The sequence below is a fragment of the Piliocolobus tephrosceles genome, chromosome 17 (genome assembly GCF_002776525.5).
Source record: "Piliocolobus tephrosceles isolate RC106 chromosome 17, ASM277652v3, whole genome shotgun sequence".
NCBI lineage: Eukaryota > Metazoa > Chordata > Mammalia > Primates > Cercopithecidae > Piliocolobus > Piliocolobus tephrosceles.
In genome coordinates this window covers 15,156,828-15,180,263 of record NC_045450.1, presented here as the reverse complement: position 1 = coordinate 15,180,263, position 23,436 = coordinate 15,156,828, and the positions used below count along the sequence as shown (strand labels likewise).

Below are 23,436 nucleotides of genomic sequence, written 5' to 3'. Positions count from 1 at the left end.
AGACCCTTGGCTTCTGCGTTCGAAGAGTCCTGTAGGTAACCCCCAGCTGATCCAGTTCAGTAGAGAAGTGATTGACTTGCTGAAAAGCCAGCCATCTTGTGTCATACCCATCAGTCATTTCATCCCATCCTATCACCATCATTTTGCAAAGCAGTGCCGAGTGTCAGACTACGGATACTCCAAGCTGATTGAGTTATTAGAAGCAGTGCCTCATGTGTTGCAGGTAAGACGTGTCACAGGATTACTTGTTTACAGGCAGGAATATTCCTCCATGGCTTTGGCTGCCATCAAAGAAACAGTAATAGTTAATTCCTAAGAAGTCAGTTCTGGGCAGAACATCCTCTAAAAGCTTTCTTTAGAGGGAAGGAGTAACACACAAGGGCGGCTTCTCAATTTTTCAGAAAGCTACTAGTTTCCAGTTCTAGAGGAACTCCTTGGAGGGCTGAGGAGGATTTTCCCTCTAAGCTCTGTACACCTTCATCCCAGCACAGCTTTCTCCAGAATTGTTCATGTTTACAAGGAAGCTGCCGTGAATAGCCACGTACTTGTATGTTGGTGCCTATGTGAGAGTCAAGGGCTTAACCTTTCTTCTAAATGTAACTAGTTGGAGACTAGTTACTGGGCTAGAGTGTAGCACTGGATCCTATGAGGACTTTGCCAGTTAACTCACAGTGTTTTAACAGCTTCCCACTCACTAAAAATGGCTTGAAAAACTTGCAGACCAATTTTTCTGGACAACCAATATAGTTTTCATTTCTGTACTCACGACTTTCCTTTTCAAAAGATTACACTTTTCATTTCTATACTCAGCGACTATTTGGGAGAGGGTGTGCCAGGCCAAAAACAATAAGAGTTTCAGGAAGTTGGACGTTTGTTCCTTTTGACCAACTACATTTTGTTGATTCAGATGTATTTCAAATTGCACACATTCTACATGAAGGGAGTCATTCTCTGAGGCTATTACCAAGAGAGGGTGAGCCAGCAGCAAGGAAGTCGCTGTCTGCTGAGGTCTTATGTGTATAAATAAACCATTTGCTTTGCAGATTCTTGGAATGGGCTCCAAACGTCTGCTGACCCTTACCCACAGGGCCCAGGTGAAACGCTTTACTCAGGATTTACTGAAACTTCTGAAATCCCAGGCCAGCAAACAGGTCGTTGTGAGAGAATTCTCACAGGCTTATCACTGGTGAGTTGATGAACAGAAGTGAAAGCAAACATTTTAAGACACTTTATCTTCTCCCAAATTCTAAATCGTTATCTAATATTTCTATTAAGCATTCTTTTGGAAAACGTGTAGTACTTTTACCGATGATACTACTCATTCCGTATCCGCTTCTGTTGTTAAAACCTAGGTGTTTCTCAAAGGACTGGGATGTCACTGAATATGGTGTTTGTGAGTTGATTGACATCGTATCAGAGATTCCAGACACAACCATCTGCTTGTCCCAACAAGATAATGAAATGGTGATTTGTATTCCCAAAAGAGGTATGTGACTTACATTTGCTGGAAGGATATTGTCTACCTCCTGTTATTTTAAAATAGTGTGGCATGGAAGATGTGGTTTTCCCTCCCTCTCGATGCTTCCTGAAGATTCCACAGAAAGCACAGTGTGAAAACTGCTGCTCTTTGGATTCTGTGTTCTTCAAAACAGGTGAAGCTATTCTCAAGAAGAAAAGCAGGCTGGCTTTTTAGAATTGACTCTAAGGGGAAAAACAGACATCATCAACACTTTGCTCAAATGCCTCCTGCAGCCCAGCTGTGGCTGTGTGAGCCATAGTCATCCAGTTGAGAACCTGTCACCGTGCCTGTTGCTTCACTCTTCTGTTGAACTCTGAGCTACTTTATTTACTGTGCACACTTGAGAAGGGAAGACAACTCAAATGGATGTTTTGCCTTTCAAATTTTAATAGTTACAGTTGAGATCAGAACTGCACAGGTCCACTTACGGGTAGAAAGTACAGTGATTGAGGGATGCGAAGCCCATGGATACCGAGGGCCAACAATTTGTGTCTGCAGGTTCCGCGGGGTGGACCGCAGGACTTGAGTAGGTGGCGGATTTTGGTATCCGAGCAGGGTCCTGGAACCGATCCCTTGAGAACACCAAGGGGTGACTATATGGTCGTATACTCCTTCTGTTACCTGGTTCTTAAACTGTGCGCCTGCAGAACCCTGATGTCCACGAAGTCATAGAATTCCAGGGCCAAAGTTAGTAATGCCAGTACTTTTCCAGTTCTCACTGAAAAATTAATAGAAACAATCTCAGCTTAAGCTTTTCCTCATCTTTTTGTTCAACTTTTGAAGCCTGATTCTCTTTTCTGCTAGCAAGTTTTAACTGAAGATCAGATGAATAAACAAAAAATAATGGGGATATTCAGAAGTGTGATTTCATAGGAATGATTTCTAGAGTACTTGCTTAAGTACAGGGACCTGGGTGTGTGTCATTTTAATAGATACGGGGCAGGGGCTACAAAATTGTTTCTAGCTTGTAAGATGACCTTGTTTCTAGCTTATAAGATGAATATATATGCATTTCATAATATAATAGTATCATGACTTCCTGGTATTCTGCCCTGGAACATGTTTGAGAACCACTTGCAAAGAGGGAAGAGTGTATGTGTTTTAGGTTGTGTGTGTTTGGAATGCAAGGATGATATCACTTATAAATTCCCAAAAGGATTTACTCTAGTATGGATGTTGAACACAAATGGGTAGAAAAAAACTGTGATTTTATGTTTTTTGTTTTTTTTAAAGAACGCACTCAGGATGAAATAGAAAGGACAAAACAGTTCTCCAAGGATGTCGTCGATTTGCTGCGTCACCAACCCCATTTCCGGATGCCCTTTAATAAATTTATTCCCTCTTACCATCACCACTTTGGCCGGCAGTGCAAACTTGCATACTATGGGTTTACCAAACTACTTGAACTTTTTGAAGCCATACCTGATACTTTACAAGTGAGTGAAGAAATTCTAATTTTATAAAGTGTTTTTCTGGACAACATATTGGAAATTTTTTTTCACATTCAAGACCTATTTTCCTGGGAAGTAGGGAGTTATGCAAGAGGATGAAAATCTAAGCTGTTCCAATCAGAGAAGCCATATTACTGACTCATTAGTATTTTTAGATAAATACGGCTTTTTCCTTCAATAAAGAATTATTCAGGCCGGGCGCGGTGGCTCAAGCCTGTAATCCCAGCACTTTGGGAGGCCGAGACGGGCGGATCACGAGGTCAGGAGATCAAGACCATCCTGGCTAACACAGTGAAACCCCGTCTCTCCTGAAAAATACAAAAAACTAGCCGGGTGAGGTGGCGGGCACCTGTAGTCCCAGCTACTCGGGAGGCTGAGGCAGGAGAATGGCGTAGACCCGGGAGGCGGAGCTTGCAGTGAGCTGAGATCCGGCCACTGCACTCCAGCCTGGGCGACAGAGCGAGACCCCCCCTCAAAAAAAAAAAAAAAAAAAAAAAAAATTATTATTCAAACTTGTCTTAGGGTAATTATTGATAAAAGGGTTAAGTAGGTTGATTTGGTTTTTTTTGTTTTTTTGTTTTGAGACGGAGTTTCTCTCTTGTTGCCCAGGCTGTAGTGCAGTGGCGCTATCTCAGCTCACTATAACCTCCAACTGCGGGTTCAAGCAATTCACTTGCCTCAGCCTCCCAAGTAGCTGGGATTACAGGTGCCCACCACTGTGTCCAGCTAATTTTTGTATTTTTAGTAGAGAGGGGTTTCACCATGTTGGCCAGGCTGGTCTTGAGCTCCTGACCTCAGTTGATCCGCCAGCCTCAGCCTCCCAAAGTGCTGGAATTACAGGCATGAGCCACCACACCTGGCTGATTTCTTACACTGAATATTTGTTCATTAGTTTTATACTTTTCAAAACCTTCATGTTGAAGGTAGGGCTGAGTACATGAGGTAACATCAGTGCTAAGCCGTTAAGCTGTTGCTAAGTTAAACCAAATTTCTGTTGATTTTATTAATTTCTTTTTTTTTTTACTAAAGTGCTTTTTAAAAATTGTTTTATTGTGGCAAAATACACATAACACGGAAGTCAGCATTGTAACTGTTTTTTTATTGATTGTCCAGTAGTGGTCAGCACATTCACATTGTTGTGCAAGTGATCTTCTGAACTTCTTCATCTCACAGAACTGAAACACTATACCCATTCAGTAATGCTAACTTGTTTTTTCATTACTAGTTGCACACATTTTTTTGCTATTCTGTAAACAACTGTGATTTGTTTATTCTCCCTTTCCTCCCGCTGTGTGTTTTCGAAGGTATTGGAATGTGGAGAAGAAAAGATCCTTACTCTGACAGAGGTAGAGCGGTTCAAAGCTCTAGCTGCCCAGTTTGTTAAACTCCTTCGGTCCCAAAAAGATAACTGCCTTATGATGACAGATCTCCTTACAGAATATGCTAAAACTTTTGGTTATACATTTCGTCTCCAAGACTATGATGTCAGTTCCATTTCGGCTTTAACTCAGAAACTCTGCCATGTCGTGAAGGTAAATGTGTTTTTTCCACCCCCCCGTCATGGGATAAAGCTTATAGTGGCCTAATTCTCATTAGGACGTTTGCATATGCTGTGGCGTTTCTGTATTTATACCTTGAACTACTTAACTGTCACAGCCTTACAACTTGTTTTGTGTCATTAGTGCTTATCAGGTAACAGGAGAAGCCTTGGTTTGGAAGTTTAGTTTTGGTCTTCCTCTTGTGTGTTTCTGAATGGTCTTGCCAAAGCTACACCTTTGTGAACTGATGAGGTCACTCTTCACCCCAGGGTTCGGTCATCAGGTGCAGCCGCCTCAGCGCTGCTGGCCTGAGCTCAACTCCTTCCAGTGAGAGCTTTGCCTGTGACGTTCTTGGGAGCTGTAATCACACAGTGTCTTGTCCCTCCACATTCTCACCCACTTAGGAGTAGGCTTAGGAGCCAGCGCGGGTGCAGAGTGGCCTTTGTCGCTGGCAGAGCTGTAGTAGAAAGGGCAGCTCGTCCTGTTTCCTGCCCTGGACTGCACTGACCCTCCCCATCCTAGGCAGAGCAGCTGCCAGTTTTCAGCCCCCTCCCCCACAGGACCAGGAGAAGTCACGGCCAGGAGGAAGGAATGGAAAGGGAAGCATGAGGGACGGCACCCTCAGTTACGGGCCCATTACTAGCTGCACACATTTCTGTGTCATTTAATTCCATAAACAGCCAGAATGGGTTCATTCTCCTTTTCCTCCCCACTGTGGAGATGGAGGCCCAAGCTGGAGTGTAATAGTGCAATAGTGCAATCTTGGCTCACTGCAACCTCCACCTCCCAGGTTCAAGCGATCCTCCTGCCTCAGCCTTCCGAGTAGCTGGGATTACAGGCGCCCGCCACCATGCCCGACTAGTTGTTGTATTTTTAGTAGAGACAGGGTTTCACCATGTTGACCAGTCTGGTCTCGAACTCCTGGCCTCAGATAATCCGCCCGCCTCAGCCTCCCAGAGTGCTGGGATTACAGGCATGAGCCACCGCACCTGGCCCCCACTATGTTTCTGAATGTATTGGACTGCAGGGAAGAAGAAGTTCTTACCTTGGCAGAGGTAGGACGGCTCAGAGCTCTCCTTAGGTACTGGTTGGTTAGAGGAGGAGGTGAGAGAGCAGGAAGCACACCAGGAGAGCGGAACATCCCTGAGCCAAGACAGACGAATGGCCAGCAGCATCATAGGAAGGCAGGTCAGAGAGGGACTGCCTGACCTCCGGGTTTAGCTCAGTGGGGAGAGTCGTTGCCGCCGGCCAGGTCAGTGGCAGCGTCGATTGTGCAGACAGAACCCACCTGGGAGTGGGGTGAGGAGTGAGGAGAGGTGAGAAAATGGCCCAGGTCATCTGCACAGCAACCTGGTTTGTCTGCTTTTGAAGATGGGGGGCTGGGGCAGCAGCTAGAGGCTGTGGGGCTGAGGGAGCAAGGGAGGATTTGGGCTGTTGGTTTTCCTACCTGGAAAAACTTGAGCAAGTCTGAAAGCCATTGATATGGATCTGTCTGGAGAGAGAAGATGAACATACAAGGGTGAGAAGGGCTAAGACGGGAGGGCCTTGAGGTGTGGGAGACTGGGAAGCTAGCACACAGAGGAAGAAGGAAGCATACAGGGCAATAGGCGGGGGGCAGGCCTGGGCAGGTCTGATGTTTGTCATCAGGAATAGAAGGGAGTCCTCTTCCAAGAGTGATTTTCCACCAGAGAGAGGGAATGATCTGTGCTTAGAGAGAGAGGAGAGGCAGGGCTCAGGACGTAGGAGCGGGGAGAAGGTCCGCAGTTGTCATGGTGAGTAGAGAATGGCTTGATCTGGATGTCATGTGGGCTGCAGGGGTATCGCGAGCTCCCTGCACATTGGCACCATCGACTCTCAGAGAGCAGCAGTTGGGGTGTGGCTGTGCAGGTGTCGGCTCAGGGAAAGCAGGTGGTCGGATTCAAGGTGGGAGTTTACCGATGGGCGCCAGGAAAAGGCATGGGATGAGGGAATTTAAACATTGACAAGAATGTCAGTGGCAGGATGACAAGAGAGTGAAGCAAGGGAGGGGGCTGGCGAATTGTGAGCAGATAGGAGGCAGTATTACTGCTGAGGTTTGAGAAGGGGAGGAGTTGAGCGGCTAGAGTCTCTTTCTGCACTCCCACCCCAACAGCAGCTCCCGACTCGCTTTTACAAGTGGGATGCTCAGGAGGTGTGAGTGATTTATGTTGGATGGGGTAATGACAGGTTTGCACTGTGACCCTGAAGACGGGTGTCTTCAGTGAAATTGAACAGAAGAGGATGTCGTCGGAGATGACAGGCAAAGCATTGAAAGGCCATAAGGCTGTGGTGTGGGACGGGTCCCTTGGTGTTCAGTTGCCCAGGATGATGAAAGGGGTGGGCTCAGGTGGATAGGAAGACCCCATGCTGTGCCCTAGGGCTTTGCTGGGTGAGTGTGATGGGCAGGTAGCTGGGGTGTGAGCAGCAAGAATGGGGAGAGCTGAGAGAGGCTCCGTGATGCCTCCGTGGCTGCCCGCTGGATCTGCTGGGAGCTTCTCCAACCCTCCCTCTGAGATTCTCACAGAATTAGTCCAAGTGCACTGTGAGCAGTGGTGTTTTTAAAAGCTTCCCGGGGGATTCTAATGCATGGCTGGGATTGAGAATCAAGGGATGGATCCAAGTCGTACCAGAGGAGCAGGCTCTGGTTTGGTTTCTTTCCTAAGCGACTGCAATGGTGGTGGGGGTCTGGGCAGCTACGATGACTGGGATTCCCTGGAATGGTGTCGGTTGATTGATGAAACTCGCTTCTGAGCAGGAAATCTGTACGGTCCCATAACCATGGTAAGTGGGGTGGGAGCCTGCCAGCCTCCCTCCTGCCTTTGCTCTGGGCACATGGCAGAACCAGATAAAGATGTCCTGACCTTGGGATGGCTCCTCAGTGCCACCCGCCTCTCTCTGCCTCTCACAATCCACGGTCCAAAGAGTGCCAACTTACGATGACTTAGCCCTGCCGAGACCTTTGGCCCTGGCAGGAAAACCAGATAAAGGGGGCAAACAGGCTGTCTGGATGAGCCCTGGTTTGTGAGAGCAGTGCCAGAGCCACACGCGTGCCAAAGCTCTGTTTTTTTGCCAGGAAAGGCTCAGTCCACCGACTCACCCCCGCCACCCAAGGCCTGCTGGCTCAGTCACCAGATGCGTGTTTCTTCACATGGTGTTTGGTTCCCACATGACAGGCTCTGTTTTGTGAGGTTTCCCTGTCAATGCATTTAGCCACTTAAACCCTTTATCTCCTTGAGAATCTGAAATAACTGAGGAGTGGACAGGTACTAGTCGGATGAAAATACCAGCTTTGTGGTTAGTAATAGCAGACTAGAAAAATGCAGCTTACCTTGTAGTGAAAGTAGACCCTCTCTCACCTCCCTGGGGACGCACATGGGCAAGTTGGGTCTGCACAGAAGCCATGTGAGTGTTGCTTGTAGTTTAGCCTCCCCATCCCTTACTCCGCCTTCGAGCACAGCAACCCACACTTCACAAGCTTGGACCACTGGCCGTCCGCTGGCCAGCCTGTCTCCTTCTTACAGTGGGATTTGGAAAGAATGAATGACCAATAAAGAGAATGATGCAATTTCCTCCTCCATTATTACCTTGATGAGAATTTTCACTTACGGACCAGCAGGGGGAGGACAGTTTCTGCTTCTGTGTTGGTCTGGTGTCCCAAAGAAGCTAAAAACAAACCCACTTGCTTTATTTCAGTGTAGGAGAAAAAAAATCAGATTTTTCATCTGTTGGTCTCCTTAACCAAAATGAAGTGAGCCGAGTTGGGTATAACCAAGGTCATCTCTCTGGAGTTCTGAAAGCGTGAATTCTCATTTTCCCCAGGTTGCCGATATAGAATCTGGCAGACAGATTCAGCTGATCAACCGAAAGTCTCTACGATCTCTCACTGCCCAGTTGCTGGTATTGTTGATGTCTTGGGAAGGAACCACCCATCTTTCTGTTGAGGAGCTCAAGAGACATTACGAAAGTACCCACAACACTTCCCTTAACCCCTGTGAATATGGATTCATGACCTTGACTGAACTGCTGAAGAGCCTGCCATACTTGGTTGAGGTACGCACGTTAACGGCTCTTTAGAAATATTGCAAACTATCGATTGTGCATTTCCGGATTACCTGCTGGTCTAGATTAGAGTGTGTGGAGCTGGAAGGGACCTGAGAGACCATTTCATAGATGAACACGCTGAGACCTCAGGCAGTGAAGCAGCCCTGCCTAAATGGGTGGCAAAAGCCATTGAAAGCCTGGTCTCCTCATCCTGGCACTAGGGTGTGTTTGTCCTGTTCCAGGATGGATTTTGCTACTGTTTATCTTTCTGAGTGAGATGTTTATGTGGTGACTTGAAGTGAGAGTTGAGTGAGGCAAGGGCAGAAAGGAAGGTTGCCCAGCCATCCGCAGGCAGCCTTTCAAGAATGGTGCTCCAAGATTGGGAGAATCTTAAGAGAATACTACATGCAATTCTCAGGCAACAGATATAAAAACCTAGAGTAAATAAACGAAATCCTGGAAAAAATTAGTTGCCAAAACTCACTCAAGAAGTTAAAAATTAGACCAGTTACCATAAAAGAGACTATAAAAGATCCCTGAAATTTACCACTGAAAAAGGCATCAGGACCAAGTGAGATAACAGTGGAATTTTAACCAACCCTGAAAGAACAGATAAATCCACCTTTTAAAAAATCATTCTGAGCCAGGCGCGGTGGCTCAAGCCTGTAATCCCAGCACTTTGGGAGGCTGAGACGGGTGGATCACGAGGTCAGGAGATCAAGACCATCCTGGCTAACACGGTGAAACCCCATCTCTACTAAAAAAATACAAAAAAACTAGCCGGGCGAGGTGGCAGGCGCCTGTAGTCCCAGCTACTCGGGAGGCTGAGGCAGGAGAATGGCGTAAACCCGGGAGGCGGAGCTTGCAGTGAGCGGAGATCTGGCCACTGCACTCCAGCCTGGGCGACAGAGCGAGACTCTGTCTCAGAAAAAAAAAAAAAAAAATTCTGGGCCAGACGAGGTGGTACACATCTATAATTATCCCAGCTACTAAGGAGTCTGAGACTAGAGAATCAGTTGAGCCCAGGAGTAGGAGTTTGAGGCCAGCCTGGGCAACATAGCAAGAACCCATCTCCTAGAAAAAAAAAAAAATACTGTGCTAGGCTGCTGAAAAAGAAAAAAAAGGAAAGCTTACCACTTATTTTTATGAAGCCAAAATAAGTTTAATACCAAAAACATAAGATAGTCCCTTAAGAGAAAATGATCCTAAATAAGATATTAACAAATGAGCCCCAGCAATTTAAAAGAAGAATGTTATGCCATCATCATCTAACTATGGGACTGATCATTAAATAACGAAAGGATGTACATCCAACGTTTTCTAAACTCTGTTAATATCTATCCTAAGAACACCAGTTCTGGATAGGTGTTAATGGATGTTCCAGGACAAAGGACTTTCCCTGGCTAGCTAAGATTGGGAATATCCTTTCTCTTGGCGACTCCAGAGCATGTTAAACACTCTGAAAAGGTTTATGGTAAAGAAATCTGCTTCCTTACCCTGCATACACAAGGGTTTTGTGTTTGTTTCTTGTTACTTTTGATGTGTTCTTAAATAATGCTAGCGTCATCCTCCATCATAGTGTTTCTTGGAAAACTGGTTTGAGAGGTGGTTTAATGGCCTCAGTGTCCACTGTGTGTACAGTGATTTGCTGCCATGGTTTGCCTCCCCTGATTTCTTCCCTACTCACACAATCTCTTCAGACCACTGCAGCCTTCGACTTGCAAATAGAACTGAAGTTTGCTGGAGGCTATAGCCTTCTCTTGGAGGAAATCCTTGACGCTCCTCCTTTTCCTTCCCCACTTCCTTTTTTCCTCCCTCCCTCCCTCCTTCCTTCCTTTCTCCTTCCTCCTCCTCCTCCTTTCTTCTTCGCCTTTTGTGTCTCTTCATCTTGTTCATCTGTGTCTAATTCGTCTTCGTTGTCTTTGTCTTCATCTTCTTAGTCTTTGTCTTCATCTTTGTCGCCTGTGTCTTCATCTTCGTCTTTTTTGTCTTTGTTGTGTTTGTCTTCGTCTTCTTCATTGTCTTCTTCGTCTTTGTCATCTCCTTCTTCATCTTCATCTTCTTCATTGCCTTCTTCTTCGTCTTCACGTCTGGGCCTTTTCCCTCAGTGGGAGGCCCTCACTTTCCAGGGGGCAGGGCCAGTCACTGACATTTCTAATGCTGCTTTTTCTTTTTACCCAGGTTTTCACTAATGATAACATGGAAGAATGTGTGAAGCTCACAAGTCTGTATTTGTTTGCAAAGAACGTGCGCTCTTTACTTCATACTTACCACTACCAGCAGATTTTCCTTCATGAGTTTTCCATGGCCTATACCAAGTATGTCGGAGAAACTCTGCAGCCTAAGACCTATGGCCACAACAGCGTGGAGGAGCTCTTGGGAGCAATTCCACAGGTGGGCACTTTTCTCAGCTTCCGGGAGAGCATCTTCTGAAGAGCTGAGCCACAGGCTAACTCTCCTGAACAGAAAAATAAAATGCTGCCAGAATAACGGAACGGCAGGCATTTTGAATTGATCTTTTCAAAACATACTGTTGGTCTAAAGTAAATGATTTTAGCATTTCTCCTTGATTCTTTCTGTAAACCTTTATTAAATCCCTGTATGCCAGGTGAGTAAGTTTCAGGCTCTAACCTCAGAAAGGTGTTGGGTAATGGGAGAGTCAGGATCCCCAAGCAGGCAACTAGTCAGGGTGGTCAGTGCAATGATGGCCAGGAGCCCCCTACTCAGTGGGCGCGTTGAGGAAGGCCGTGTCAGGGCCCACTTCCCAAGCCTGGGGAGTCTGGTACGGAACCTGCAAGGATGTGCCTAAGGGAACCACGTGACAAGGAGGGGAGAGAGCATTCTGGGCAGAGGGAATGATGGCATGAGCAGATGCAGGGATGTGACAAGTGGCATGGAGTGTGGAGAGCCTAACAGGGAGCCGAGAGCTCGGTTAGGGAGGACGTGGCTCCTCCAGGTAAGGAGGGAGGACTGTGTTGGAGAGAGCTGGAGCCCAGGTTTGTGTTTGAAAAGCACCCAGTGGCGCTGTCCATGGTAGAGCAGAGAGAAGGAGGCCTGGAGGAGGGAACTGGGCTAGGATCCTGGCCACTGCAGAGGTCTGGGTCAGTGTTAGATGGAGGGATTGAGCCAAGTGAAAATAGTAGAATAGAGCAAGTAGCAGGGACCCAGGCAAAACTCGCCTGGGAGCTGCCATCAGTGACCTGGCTACGGGGTGCACATGTCGGGGGCCTGGGAGCGCAGCTCCACTACTACCACTCTGCTTGGCTGAGATGGAGAGCGGCACCATCAGGGAGAGGACTTTATGATTCTGATAATGAACTTAGTTTAAAGGGTCTCAGAGATTGCTCTTAATTCTTTTAGGTGGTGTTTCTGCAAAAAAATGGCAAGAACTCTCATGGGAGAACTACCTTAATTTATATGCCAAAACTAGGGTTTGGAAGACAGTCTTTTTAAGAATTATAAAGAATATTTCTGAAACTGTGTCTCATGATTTTTGAACTACTCTGCTTTTTATAGGGGCATGTTTCTGTCAGCTGCTTCTGTTGCTTTAAAAGCTGAGAGAGTAGAGAAACATGCTTCTTGGCAGTAACTCAGCTCCTAAATTCTAGCCTAAGGCAGGCACCGTAGGTCACACTCTTGCTGAATGTTAGGGCTTCTGTCCCCTCCTTTTCCACTGCTTAACCAGTAGTATGTCTTGTGTGCAGGTGGTCTGGATAAAAGGACATGGTCATAAGAGAATTGTAGTGTTAAAAAATGACATGAAAAGTAAGTAAGCACCCATTCCCTCCCCCCTTAAAAAATCACGGTTCTCTCACTGACATTTCTCTCTGACGGGTGCTGTTTGTCCTGCAGGTCGTTTGAGTTCACTCGGTCTCTCCCCTGCCAATCATGAAAACCAGCCCTCGGAGGGCGAGCGCATCCTGGAGGTGCCCGAACCGCACACAGCCTCGGAACTCAAGCTTGGAGCTGGTGGCAGTGGTAAGAGAGGACAAGCAGAGACATAAGAGCTTGTGAACTTCTAGGAGAAATGGCTTGGGGTCAGGCAGAGCGAGGGAAAGGACTCCAGCAAGTCATCCCATCCGCTGAAGTTAAATAGCCACACAGTTTTCAAAGCAGTTTTGATATTTAATTAGTAGCAGAGGGAAAAATTGACCTTTATTTGTTAGCATTGTTTGGCTGACTGGTTAAAGTCCCTGAGAGATGTTGGCAACCCAATAATGATCGTCTTACCCCAATTCAGGTGTTGAAGAAAAAAATTATTCTGACACTTGTTATAATGGAAATTCGTGACACTTGCAACAGCGGGGAGAGAGCCAACTCCCAATACATAGCCTAGGAGCAGAGTGAGGGCTCGGGGTGGGAAATTACAAAGAGGATTCCTGCTACAGGCAGGCAGTCCGGCCGACCAAGGATCTAGACATCAGCTATGAAGGGTGATGAGGTCTCAAGGGCGACAGGATTCTCACTAAAATGACTCAAGCTAAGGCTGAACCCGGCAAGTTCAGCAACAGACACGGAAGGCTCAGGTCAAAGCCCAAACCAGATGGAAGGCCAAGGTCAAGGCCTGATCCAGAAGTGGGCTCAGGGCGCCTGACTCAAGGCTGGTCAAGGCGTGTTTGTCACAGGACAGCCCTAGGCAGGACTTGATATACTAATGCTTAATATTACCCAAAATTACACCGAGTCGCATAGATTTCAGGTAGATCCACCTCTGTAGTAGATAGAGGCCAGTTCTCATGAATGTTACAGCAGTTCTAACTTTTCTGAAGGACTTTTGAATTCATCGTTATAGGTGAGAATTTTGTCTTCAAAAGATGTGGTGAGATGGATAGCACGTTACCGTCCCCTGTGCCCTTAGGATAACTGAGTTACATGGCATTTGACGGTTCATGAGGTGCCTTCCTGGGAATCAGCTGCCGAAGCTGCCCCACAGCCTTCAGCAGTGCTGACCTCCGTTCTGCAGCGGAGGCGCGCAGTTCTCTGGCAGTCACGTATTCCACAGCTCGCCCATAGTCGGCAGCTAGGAAGCCGCGGAACCAGGCCCAGGGCTTCGTATTCTGGGCTTCCGCTTGCTGATAACCACGTACACCCCGTCTCAGGCTGTCCCCTCTCTTTGGAAACTGACTGCAGGACCCTTCTATCTGGTTGGGCCTTTTAGGGGCCGGTGTTCCTGAGAACACAGATCTTCAGGAGAACTAGCTTATTAAGGCATTCCATTACCAGGATCTTCCTGTTAGTGGGTTTTGGGTTGGTTTGTTTTTTTAATACCTTAAATACTTCTTGACTCTCTTAATCTTTAAGGCTTAGAAGGAAAACTTCAGATGTGAGCCCGGGATGTGTGCTGGGGGTGGGCGTGGAGGTCCTGTAGTGTCACAGGCCGGCTTAGAAGGAAAACTTCAGGTGCGAGCCCGGGGTGTGTGCTGGGGGTGGGCGTGGAGGTCCTGTAGCGCCCCAGCCCGCCTTCTTTGTCCAGGGCCCAGTCACAAGGAGCAGGAGCTTCTCCGTCTGACCGACGACTCCCCTGTCGACCTCCTGTGTGCACCCGTCCCCTCGTGCCTGCCGTCCCCTCAGCTGAGACCAGACCCCGTCGTCCTCCAGTCTGCTGATCTCATTCAGTTTGAGGAGCACCCTCAGGAGCCTTCTGGTGGGTGACTCCGTGTTGTCGTGGGGTTTTCTTTGGGGTTTAAAACAAAACCACGGTGAGATGCTGATACAGTAAATGACGGAGGTGGGAAGGGACTCCCCCTTTTCAGGTGGAAAGCACTGCGCTGATTATTCGACCTTCTTTCCCCACCTGGGTTCCTGCAGAATTGGATGCACAGCCCCAGGTGGCGTGGTGAGCGTCAGGCAAGGGCGATTTGGCACCTCTGGAGGGCTGGTGGCTTGGGGCTGTGGACGAGTCCACAGGGGTGGGTCGGGGGCTTTTGGGCTTCGCTTTCCCAGACTTTGTGAAGGTTCAGCTGCTCTCAGTTATACCTGTCACCAGATGTGCACATCACCCATGGTGGGGTCCACAGGGCCCAAGAGCTTTGTAAAGGGGTGAATGGAGGGAGGTGTATGTGGCTGGAGCCCCTGGACTCTGTCCAGTGATCTGAGAACAGACAGGAAGCTGAGCACGCTGAGTCCCGGCCTAGTGCAGGCATTGGTGCTGACCCTGTGCTCAGGGCTGACAGACACCATCACATTGAACTCTCACCACGGCTCCGGGTGTGGGGTGGCCGCTTTATTCCACAGGCTGCGTGACTAAGGCACAGCTGGTGCTGTCACTAGAGAGGCAGTGGCCCTGGGCTGCTGGGCTAGCAAGGGCAGAGCTGGGATTGGAACCCAAGCCCTCTTGTCCTGTGGTGTCGCCTGGCCTCTGGAGAGGACAGCACGTCTGCCCCGTACAGGTCCTTCCCTGCTCTTCATCTGTTGGAACCCAGCTCCTCCCCACTGCGGATGCTGCTTTCCAGGTCACCAGGAACAACCCGCAGACTCCTGGCTTGGCTTTTACCATCTCGGCATGTGTTCAGCACCATTGTCCTCAGCAGTGTTCAGCACTGTTGCCCAGGAAAAGAACTGAGGCTGTTGACTTGGAAAATAGGAGATGGGGAAGTAACTGCCTGCGGATTGAACCAGCCCGTGCAGGCAGGCCTAGACGCACGCCATGCTCCTGTGCAGTGCCTCGCTAGGGCTGGTGGCAGATTGACTTGAGCTCGTTTGTGGGATTGTGGCCTTTGTGCCTTTATTCTGGGCAAGTTCGGCCGCATGCACAGGATGAGAGAGGAAAGTAGTTAAAACAGTGTGGGCAGTTTTGTCAGTCTCTCTCCTCTTGAGGGTCAGCCTGGGCAGGAAGCTGGCTCTGCCGTCACCTCTGCCACTCTCACCTTCCGTGGGCCTTTGGGATCTGGAGCCCTGTGCCCTATGCAGTGGAAGCCTAAGGCATAATGATGCATCTGTTTCAAGCAGCATGGCCCTGTGTGTCGAGCTTGTGAGTGACATGTGGCTCAGCCACAGAAATGGCAGTCTAGAAGCACTGCGGGAGAGCTGGCTGTGCTCGACCTCCTGGGTTCTGAGGGTGATTTTGACTTGGCGCAGTCCTTTCTTATTCCGGGTAATAGACCCATGGGGAGCGTAGGTCCTCTCTAAATGGAACGGGCTTGGAGCTCCCTGACACTGAGACGCTCCAACCCCATCCCCTGCCTCCTGCCTCAGGAAGTCTCTAAGTCGTGGTTAGCTTATGGGTCCTTAATATCTGGCAGGGAGAATGAATGAGCAGAGAATCCAAAATGGAAAAAAAAAAAAAAAAAGTGTTAACCTTTGCTCAATCATGTATAGCTCAAAATAGAGATCTTTGCAACTTGGTAATCCAGTGGGAGAGGTGGGATGCAGTTTATAGATACTTCTGTGCCAAGTACACTGGCCACACAACTCATATGTGAACTGTGGCACAGATGTAGCATTTCGAGGCTTTTTTTTATTATTATCTTTTGAGCAAATGTGAGCAAGAAAGAGAAAACCCACACTTCTTACAGATCCTGGAACTGAATCTGTTTGCTTTTCTGTGTTTCCAGAAATGATGATTTTAAACCAAGAAGGAAAAATGGAGATTCCAATACCAGGAAAGAGCAAAACTCTGACCTCCGACTCCAGCTCGTCCTGCATCTCAGCAGCTGTCCCCCTGCCTCCATGCCCCTTCTCGGAAACCTCCGAGTCACAGCTCATCAAGGACCCTGCGGAAAGCCCGGCCAAAAAGCAACCCAAAAATAGAGTCAAATTGGCAGCCAACTTTTCCTTAGCACCCATAACCAAGCTTTAACTCCCATTTCCAATATAGAATTAGGATGGGAAAACACTGTCTGATTCTGCACACAAAAGTGGGTTTCAAAAATACATCCTTTTCTGTGTCGTGAAAAGCCCCCGAAGCCATTTACTTCATCTTACCTGTATTCCATCATGTTTTTCTTTTACATTGAACACAGCTTTGAGCTGAAGTCTTTCTTTTCTTTATTCTTCCTTTTTCTTTTTTCAATTATTTGAAGAACTTGTGGCATTTGTTAAAGAATCCTTAATATATTTTACCAAACTTCCCTAACTACTATGAAATATAATGGTGTTCCAAAAGAAGAAAGCACTAAGAACTCAACTAGCAGGAAGCGGTTTTGCTTCCATTGAGCCACGTCAGTGGTGTCATCCTACATGTAGCATAAAACAGTCTCTCAGCCTTTGCTTACTGGTGTTTCCGACAGTATTAACCCAGCGCGTGGCATGTCTTTGAAGCAAAGCCTGTCCCGCAAGCCTGTGTGTTCACACACTGAAGGAGAAGGGTAGGCGAGGGGTTGGGAGTGTATTTTCAGGTTGGAATGTGAAGGTTCCTGGCTTCCATGTGACTTGTAAGTGTGCCTTGTTTTTTATTTAAACTATGTCTGTAGTTGACAAATGTGGCTTCATCACAAATTTTTTTAAACGTTTCTACTTTGGGGTTCCATTTAGGAGCTTTCTAGAAAGTTGAGGATGTTTTAAGCTTCCCTTCTGTGTTCCAGTTTGATATGGGTTAGGTTAAGGAAAAGGAGATGGTCTCGATGTCATGGATTTAAAGTCAGCATTCGGATTACAACACACATTATTGTGTGTCGAGAGGCAGCATTGGAAAGAGTCTGATTTTTGAAAATATGCATCAAGTGCATAAATTACAAATCAGAGCTGAGTGGGGAGGTGCTTCAGCAGCGGGATCAATACGATTTCCACTGGGAAGAGACAGGAATTCTACCTACACATAGGAAGGCCAAGGTTGATCCACTTAACCTTGTTATTATAATTTTAAAGCTGGTATCGGTAGCTGGGAAGCTTTGTGTGTGTGTATGTCAGCTCAGCATCTTTTAATCGTGTCTGATTTTACTCTCGTTACTTCTCGCTGTTGGAAGCATGTCTGGGTTTTTTGTGGCGTCTGGTGTGGAACGGCCTTCCTCTCTAGGTGCCTGAGGTGTCCGCTGACGGGTGGCCTCTCACCCCCCCCTAGAGAAACCTGACATTTACAATGGATTGTATTTGTCGGGCAAAAAAGGCGAATTCATTCATGGAGCAGAAAGAACCTGTTGGCGTAAGGTCTTCCACTAGTTAGATGGTTTCTTTTGGGGAAATGTTTATATTTGGTAACTTCTAGAAAGCCAGAAAATGGACTCTGATTTCATAGCCAGCATTTTGATAAAATGCCACAAAATAAGGGCTGTAGAGAGATTTTTACAAGTCAGATTTTTTGTTCCCCAAATCTTTTAAATGAAGCCAGTGATTCCCAGTTCTCAACACATGGCCCCAGTCAAGACAGAACACCATGGAAAAACCCTCTTAAGTATTATGGCGCTCTATGAATCCTCCTGAAGGCATTTCCTCTACAGACATAGTGTTACAGGAAGTAAAATGCAAATGTGCAATTTTTTTAAAGGAGCTTTTAAACAATGTAATAGTTGGTGTTGAGAACATCAGTTGCCTTGTTCTAAGATTTCATAAGGCTGAGTTTGCACGCTTGGACTTCAGTTGTGCTAGCATGTAAAGAATGGTGGACTTTAAAACCATGAGAGGTATCATTACAAGTCACCTGGAACAGACTCAAAGAACAGGTTCTCTGGGCAACAGACAAAGAAGAATCAAGTTCTGTGCCATCCCGTGAGTGTGTCTGAGTACCATTCACTGGAGTTGCTGCTTAGTCTGGGACGTGTGTGTGGCTCTTAACATTCGCTGTCTGAAAATGAGAGAGAAGACGTCGGAAGCACGTTGTGTTCATAATGTACTCCACAATGGCCAGTCCAATTGCTATCTATTTTTTTATCCAGAGGCTTAATTAAATGATGTGGTAAAATGATGTTTGAGCATTAAGACAATGTAATTCTTTATTTCTGGGTGGAAAGATGTACCGGATTAAATTTATCTGTTTAAAAAAAATGACAAAAGTTATCACCAAAACCCCCTTTCCCATCTTGCACTGTTTGTTTTGGATTGGGTTTGGGGGAAAGAGATGTTTTTCTTAATTGTCTACTTTGTTTGAACACTTTTGTTGTGGTTCAAGTGCTGTTTTGTGTGTTGGGACCAAACAGTTGTCAATAAACTTTACAAGCAAGCATCTATTTTGAGTTTTCCAAGTGGTTTTGTCTATGTCTGTCTGTCTGTCTGTGGGGAGGAATTATAAACCAATCCAGTTCTGCCATCATTCATTTTGGGTCTCCCCAACTTCTTGCCTCTTCTGAAAATAGAACTGTGAGGTGGAGAGCAAATCAGTCTGCATCTTAGAGGCGTTTTAAATTCAGTACACGACGAAGCAGGTGGCTGGATGGTGGGCCCTTCATGGTCAGGATCCTCCAAGTTTTCCAGCCTTTGTTCCAGCTTGTAATTATATGTGGGAAAATACAGTAACCACAAAAACCTTCCAGTTAGAAAACTCCATTAATTCCTAGGTTCTTTCGTCTTGTGAAAGAAATCCACCGTGCCAACTGTCGTTTTTGGTCACTGCTAAGCATGCTTTTTGAATAAGCCAATTTGGAGAAGACTTCTTCCACAGACACAGTTGTGAAGCCCTCCCATCCCCTGAGACCACCATTACCCTCTGTCACCCCTGCCACCTGCATTCTCTGGCAAGAATTTAAAAGGACCCAGAAGAGCCTTGAGTGAATTGCTGCTTGATGCAATTTTTTTCAAGTTCAGCAATGTTAAAAGCTGCTAAAGTCCTTTCTAAACATATTTCACGATGGCAAATTTGTGCAGAAAAAGTTGTGTAGCCATCGTGCCCCTTTTGAGAGGGGTAAGGAGGTCTTGCTAGGTCTGGACTGGGGCTGGAACGGTGGCTTTGCATTTATCTTTGTTGGTTTCCCACCTGGGAAGATGATTCAGAGGTGGTGGCTTAGAAGACGGCTGTCTGGGGGAGAGCAGACCTGTCCGTAGCACAGGGGTTGTGCTGATCGGAGAAGATCTGTTCCCTCTGTTCCCTTTGCCTGAAGGAGTGTTGTGCTTTGGGATTCACCTTCACTTTCTAGCTGCTTCCATGAGCAGAGGGTGAGTCGTGGCACAGAAGCCCTGACTTTTGTTGAGACAGTCTCACTCTGTCACCCAGGCTGGAGTGCAGTGGCATGATCTCTTCTCACTGCAACCTCCACCTCCCAGGTTCAAGCGATTCTCCTGTCTCAGCCTCCTGAGTAGCTGGGATTACGGTGCACACCATCACACTGGCGAATTTTTGTATTTTTAGTAGAGACAAGGTTTCACCATGTTGGCCAGGCTAGTTTTGAACTCCTGAGCTCAAGTGATCCTCCGAGCTCAGCCTCTGAAAGTGCTGGAATTACAGGCATGAGCCACCACGCCTGGCTGAGAACGCTTTTTTTTTGGTGGGGGAGGGGGGTACCTGGACTACAGAGCTTAGAAGGTGCCAAGCCAGAGCACCACGAGCCGGAACTTTCTAAGGAAAGTTGCTCTTCATCTTGCTAAGGCAAGATGAAGAGAAGAATACACACGTTTTGGAAAGGAACGACTTGGAAGTGGGGGACCTAGGGTGCAGAGGAAGAAGGCATTGCAGGGTGGAAGGGGCTGTGCTTGGAGAGAAATCCTGCACAGTGACTGGGCTGCTCAACTCCTCACTCCACAATGAGGTGGTGAACCAACCAGGAGCATCCGCAGGGGAGCAGTACCAGGGCCAGCAGGGAATCTCTTGGGCCTGCTTGGCACCATCTCCTCCGTCCGCCTCAGGCAGCTCATGTGATGGCCTCGAAAGGCTTTCCAGGTGCAGGGCCTGGGCATGGGGGAACCCCCACTCCTACCACCCACCAACCCCCCCTTGCAGTTTCTGGTATCACAGCAGGGGCAGACAAATCCACACGGGGGCTGCAGGGTCACCGTCCTCGGTATTTCAGCAGCCAGAGTCTGATACATCAAGGTCAGGCGTGGCAAGAATCAGGAAATACTTTTTTTTTCTTTTGAGACAGAGTCTCGCTCTGTCACCCAGACTGGGGTGCAGTGGCACAATCTTGGCTCACTGCAACCTCCTTCTACCCAGTTCAAGCGATTCTTGTGCCTCAGCCTCTGAACAGCTGGGATTACAGGTGCCTGCCACCACACCTGGCTAATGTGTTTTGAGATGGGGTTTTGCCATGTTGCTCTGGCTGGTCTCAAACTCCTGACCTCAAGTGGTTCACTTGCCTTGGCCTCCCAAAGTGCTGGGATTACAGGTGTGAGCCACAGCGCCCAGCCAGGAAATACATTTTGGGGAAGAAATCCCTGTTCTGAAGGTGGAATCCCTATTTTGCTGTGTGCGTGGGGAGGCTGATAAGGTTATGCATGTGGGCTCTGAGGCCTGACTCCTGCTGGGGGCTCCCCATCTCCCTGCGTGCCCCTCCTCCGGCCTGACTTCTGCCCCAGCGGCCTTCATGCAGCTCCTCGACTGTGCTCCACTCCCTTCTCCCAGGGAGCCTCATACCTGCCGTCCCCAGGCCTGGGAGGCCAGGCAGAGGCCAAGGACGCAGGCTCTTAGCCAGGCGTGGTGGTGGGCGCTTGTAGTCCCAGCTACTCAGGAGGCTGAGGCAGGAGAATCACTTGAACCCACAAGGTGGAGGTTGCAGGAGCCAAGATTGCGCCATTGCACTCCTGGGCGATAGAGCAAGACTCCATCTCAAAAAAAACAAAAACAAAAATAAAAAAAGCACCGCAGGCTCTGAAGTCAGAGGCCTGGGTGGGAATCTCTTCCCCTCGCTGCTTACTGACGCTGAGACTTGGGGCAAGTTACTTAACTAAGAGATGCCTCCTTCCCTATCTGTAAATGGGGAGAAAATAATGGAATAATAACCTCAGAGTAGTATTCTATGTCCTCAAGGAGCTACTGTAAGGGAAACACTCAGAGAAGGTCCTGAGTGTTTAGTAAATACTAGCTGTGAGAGTTATTATTATTGCTATTATTATTTTTTGAGACAAGGTCTTGCTCCATTACCCAGGCTGGAGTGCAGTGGTGCGATCTCGGCTTGCTGCAACTTGCATCTCCTGGGCTCAAGCGATTCTCCCACCTCAGCCTCCCGAGTAGCTGGGACTATAGGCATGCACCACTGCACCCAGCTAATTTTTGAATTTTTTGGTAGAGACAGGGTTTCGCCATGTTGTCCAGGCTGGTCTCAAACTCCTGGGCTCAAGTGATCCTCCCACTTCAGCCTCCCAAAATGCTGGGATTACAGGTATGAGCTACCATGCCTGGCCAGGGTTGTTATTTACCCAAATCTTTACCTAAGTAATTATCTCTTAGTCACTCAGATCTTAGCTCAAACATTATTTTCTCCAGGAAACTTTCCCAGACTCATCCCTCTTTTACCCCTAGACTAGGCAAATTCCCCCACTTTTCAGTGCTAGCTTTGCCTAACTCCACTCTTTGGGGGTGTCAAAGAGTATGACTTTTTTCATAGCAGGTAAAAAAAAATAATCACAGTTTACCATTGAATATGAATCTGTGTGATTCTTCAATTGTTTCCCTCCACAAGGCAATAAAGTTCATGAGGGCAGAAGTGGTCTGATTTTTTTATTCAGTCACATATCCCCAGGACCTAGGGCCTGGCTTAAAGTGTTAATAGATTGAGTTAGTTTTCTAATGTCATGTCACAAATTGCTACAAACAACATGCAATTATTATCTCATCAGTTTTGTGGATCAGAAGTCCAGGCGTGACTTATCCAGGTCCAGAACTTGAGCATCTCAGAAGGCTGCAATCCGGATAGCGGGTGGCCTGTGTTCTTATGTGGAGGCTTGACCAGGGCAGAACTCACAGCCAAGCTCACACAGGTGTTGGTGGAATTCAGTTACTTGAGGATGTTGGACTGTGGACCCCACTGGCTGTCAGCTGCAAGCTTCCCATGTGGCTTCCTCAATGGCTGCTTAGTTCATGAAGCCACAAGGAGCCTCTCTCTCCAGTCTGCTAAGAGGAAGGTTTATATAAAGTAATCTAAGCAAGGAGTGACCTCCCTTCATCTTTGCCATCTTCCATTAGTTAGAAGCAAGTCATAGGTTCCATCTCATAGATAATCCGTAGTTTTCTTTCTTTTTTTTTTTTTTTTGAGACAGGGCCCTCACTCTATTGCCCAGGCTAGACTCAAACTCCTGAGCTCAAGGAATTTTCCCACTTCAGCCTCCTAGGTAGCTGGGAGTACAGGCACATGTCACCACCTCTGGCTTCATTAGTGGTTGATGAATGAGTAACTGATCGACTTAGAAGGCCTAAGACATCCGATCTAGCCCCAGGGATGGGAGGAAAGAGGTCCCAGGCTAAACATTTTGAGGGTCAATAATGGAGCTTCAAAGCTGCAAGGGACCTTACAGACCCACTGGTCCAACCCACCCTCCACCCCCACACCACGGTTTACAGATGCTGGAGAGGTGAAGATGGAGAGGTTAAACCATTGCCCAAGTCACTTGGTGGCACAGCAGGCTGAAAGCCTTGGTCTAGGCAGCTCCCAAGTCCAGTCCAGCTATGAGCCCTATGGGATGTTAGGTATGAACCAGGGGTTGGCAGCCGGATGAGTAAGAGCTGGGTACTTTTCTGCCTCCCTGAGAGCAGCAGGACCCCGGGCTCTCTGCGGACAGCTAAGACAAGAAGCCGCCCTCTGAGGGAGTGGTTCTCAAATTAAAGAGGGCATCAGAGGCACAAGGGGAACGAGTTTAAAATGCAGGCTTTTGGCCGGGTGTGGCAGCTCACACCTGTAATCCCAGCACTTTGGGAGGCCGAGGCGGGCGGATCACCTGAGGTAAGGAGTTCAAGACCAGCCTGGCCAACATGACAAAACCTCATCTCTACTAAAAATACAAAAATTAGCCGGGAATAGTGGTGGGTGGCTGTAATCCCAGCTACTCCAGAGGCTGAGGCAGGAGAAGGTTG

At 47.6% G+C, this 23,436-nt stretch overlaps 1 protein-coding gene across 6 annotated transcripts in view; it reads left to right on the top strand.

The window, feature by feature from the left end:
- Positions 1 to 18,667, top strand: part of MARF1 (meiosis regulator and mRNA stability factor 1) — a 48,351-nt gene extending 29,684 nt beyond the window's left edge. For 4 of the 6 annotated variants that reach the window (XM_023189766.2, XM_023189764.2, XM_023189760.2 and 1 more), the window contains 11 exons: positions 3 to 223; positions 1,044 to 1,186; positions 1,353 to 1,486; positions 2,753 to 2,955; positions 4,275 to 4,502; positions 8,346 to 8,576; positions 10,749 to 10,961; positions 12,272 to 12,332; positions 12,420 to 12,545; positions 14,041 to 14,211; positions 16,121 to 18,667. In XM_023189766.2, coding sequence (XP_023045534.1) covers positions 3 to 223; positions 1,044 to 1,186; positions 1,353 to 1,486; positions 2,753 to 2,955; positions 4,275 to 4,502; positions 8,346 to 8,576; positions 10,749 to 10,961; positions 12,272 to 12,332; positions 12,420 to 12,545; positions 14,041 to 14,211; positions 16,121 to 16,365 — 1,976 coding nt within the window. In that variant the 3' untranslated portion in view covers positions 16,366 to 18,667. The remainder of the gene's footprint in view (positions 1 to 2; positions 224 to 1,043; positions 1,187 to 1,352; positions 1,487 to 2,752; positions 2,956 to 4,274; positions 4,503 to 8,345; positions 8,577 to 10,748; positions 10,962 to 12,271; positions 12,333 to 12,419; positions 12,546 to 14,040; positions 14,212 to 16,120) is intronic. The other 2 variants (XM_023189762.3, XM_023189763.3) reach the window with 1 other exon arrangement.
- The last annotated feature ends 4,769 nt before the right edge of the window (positions 18,668 to 23,436 follow it).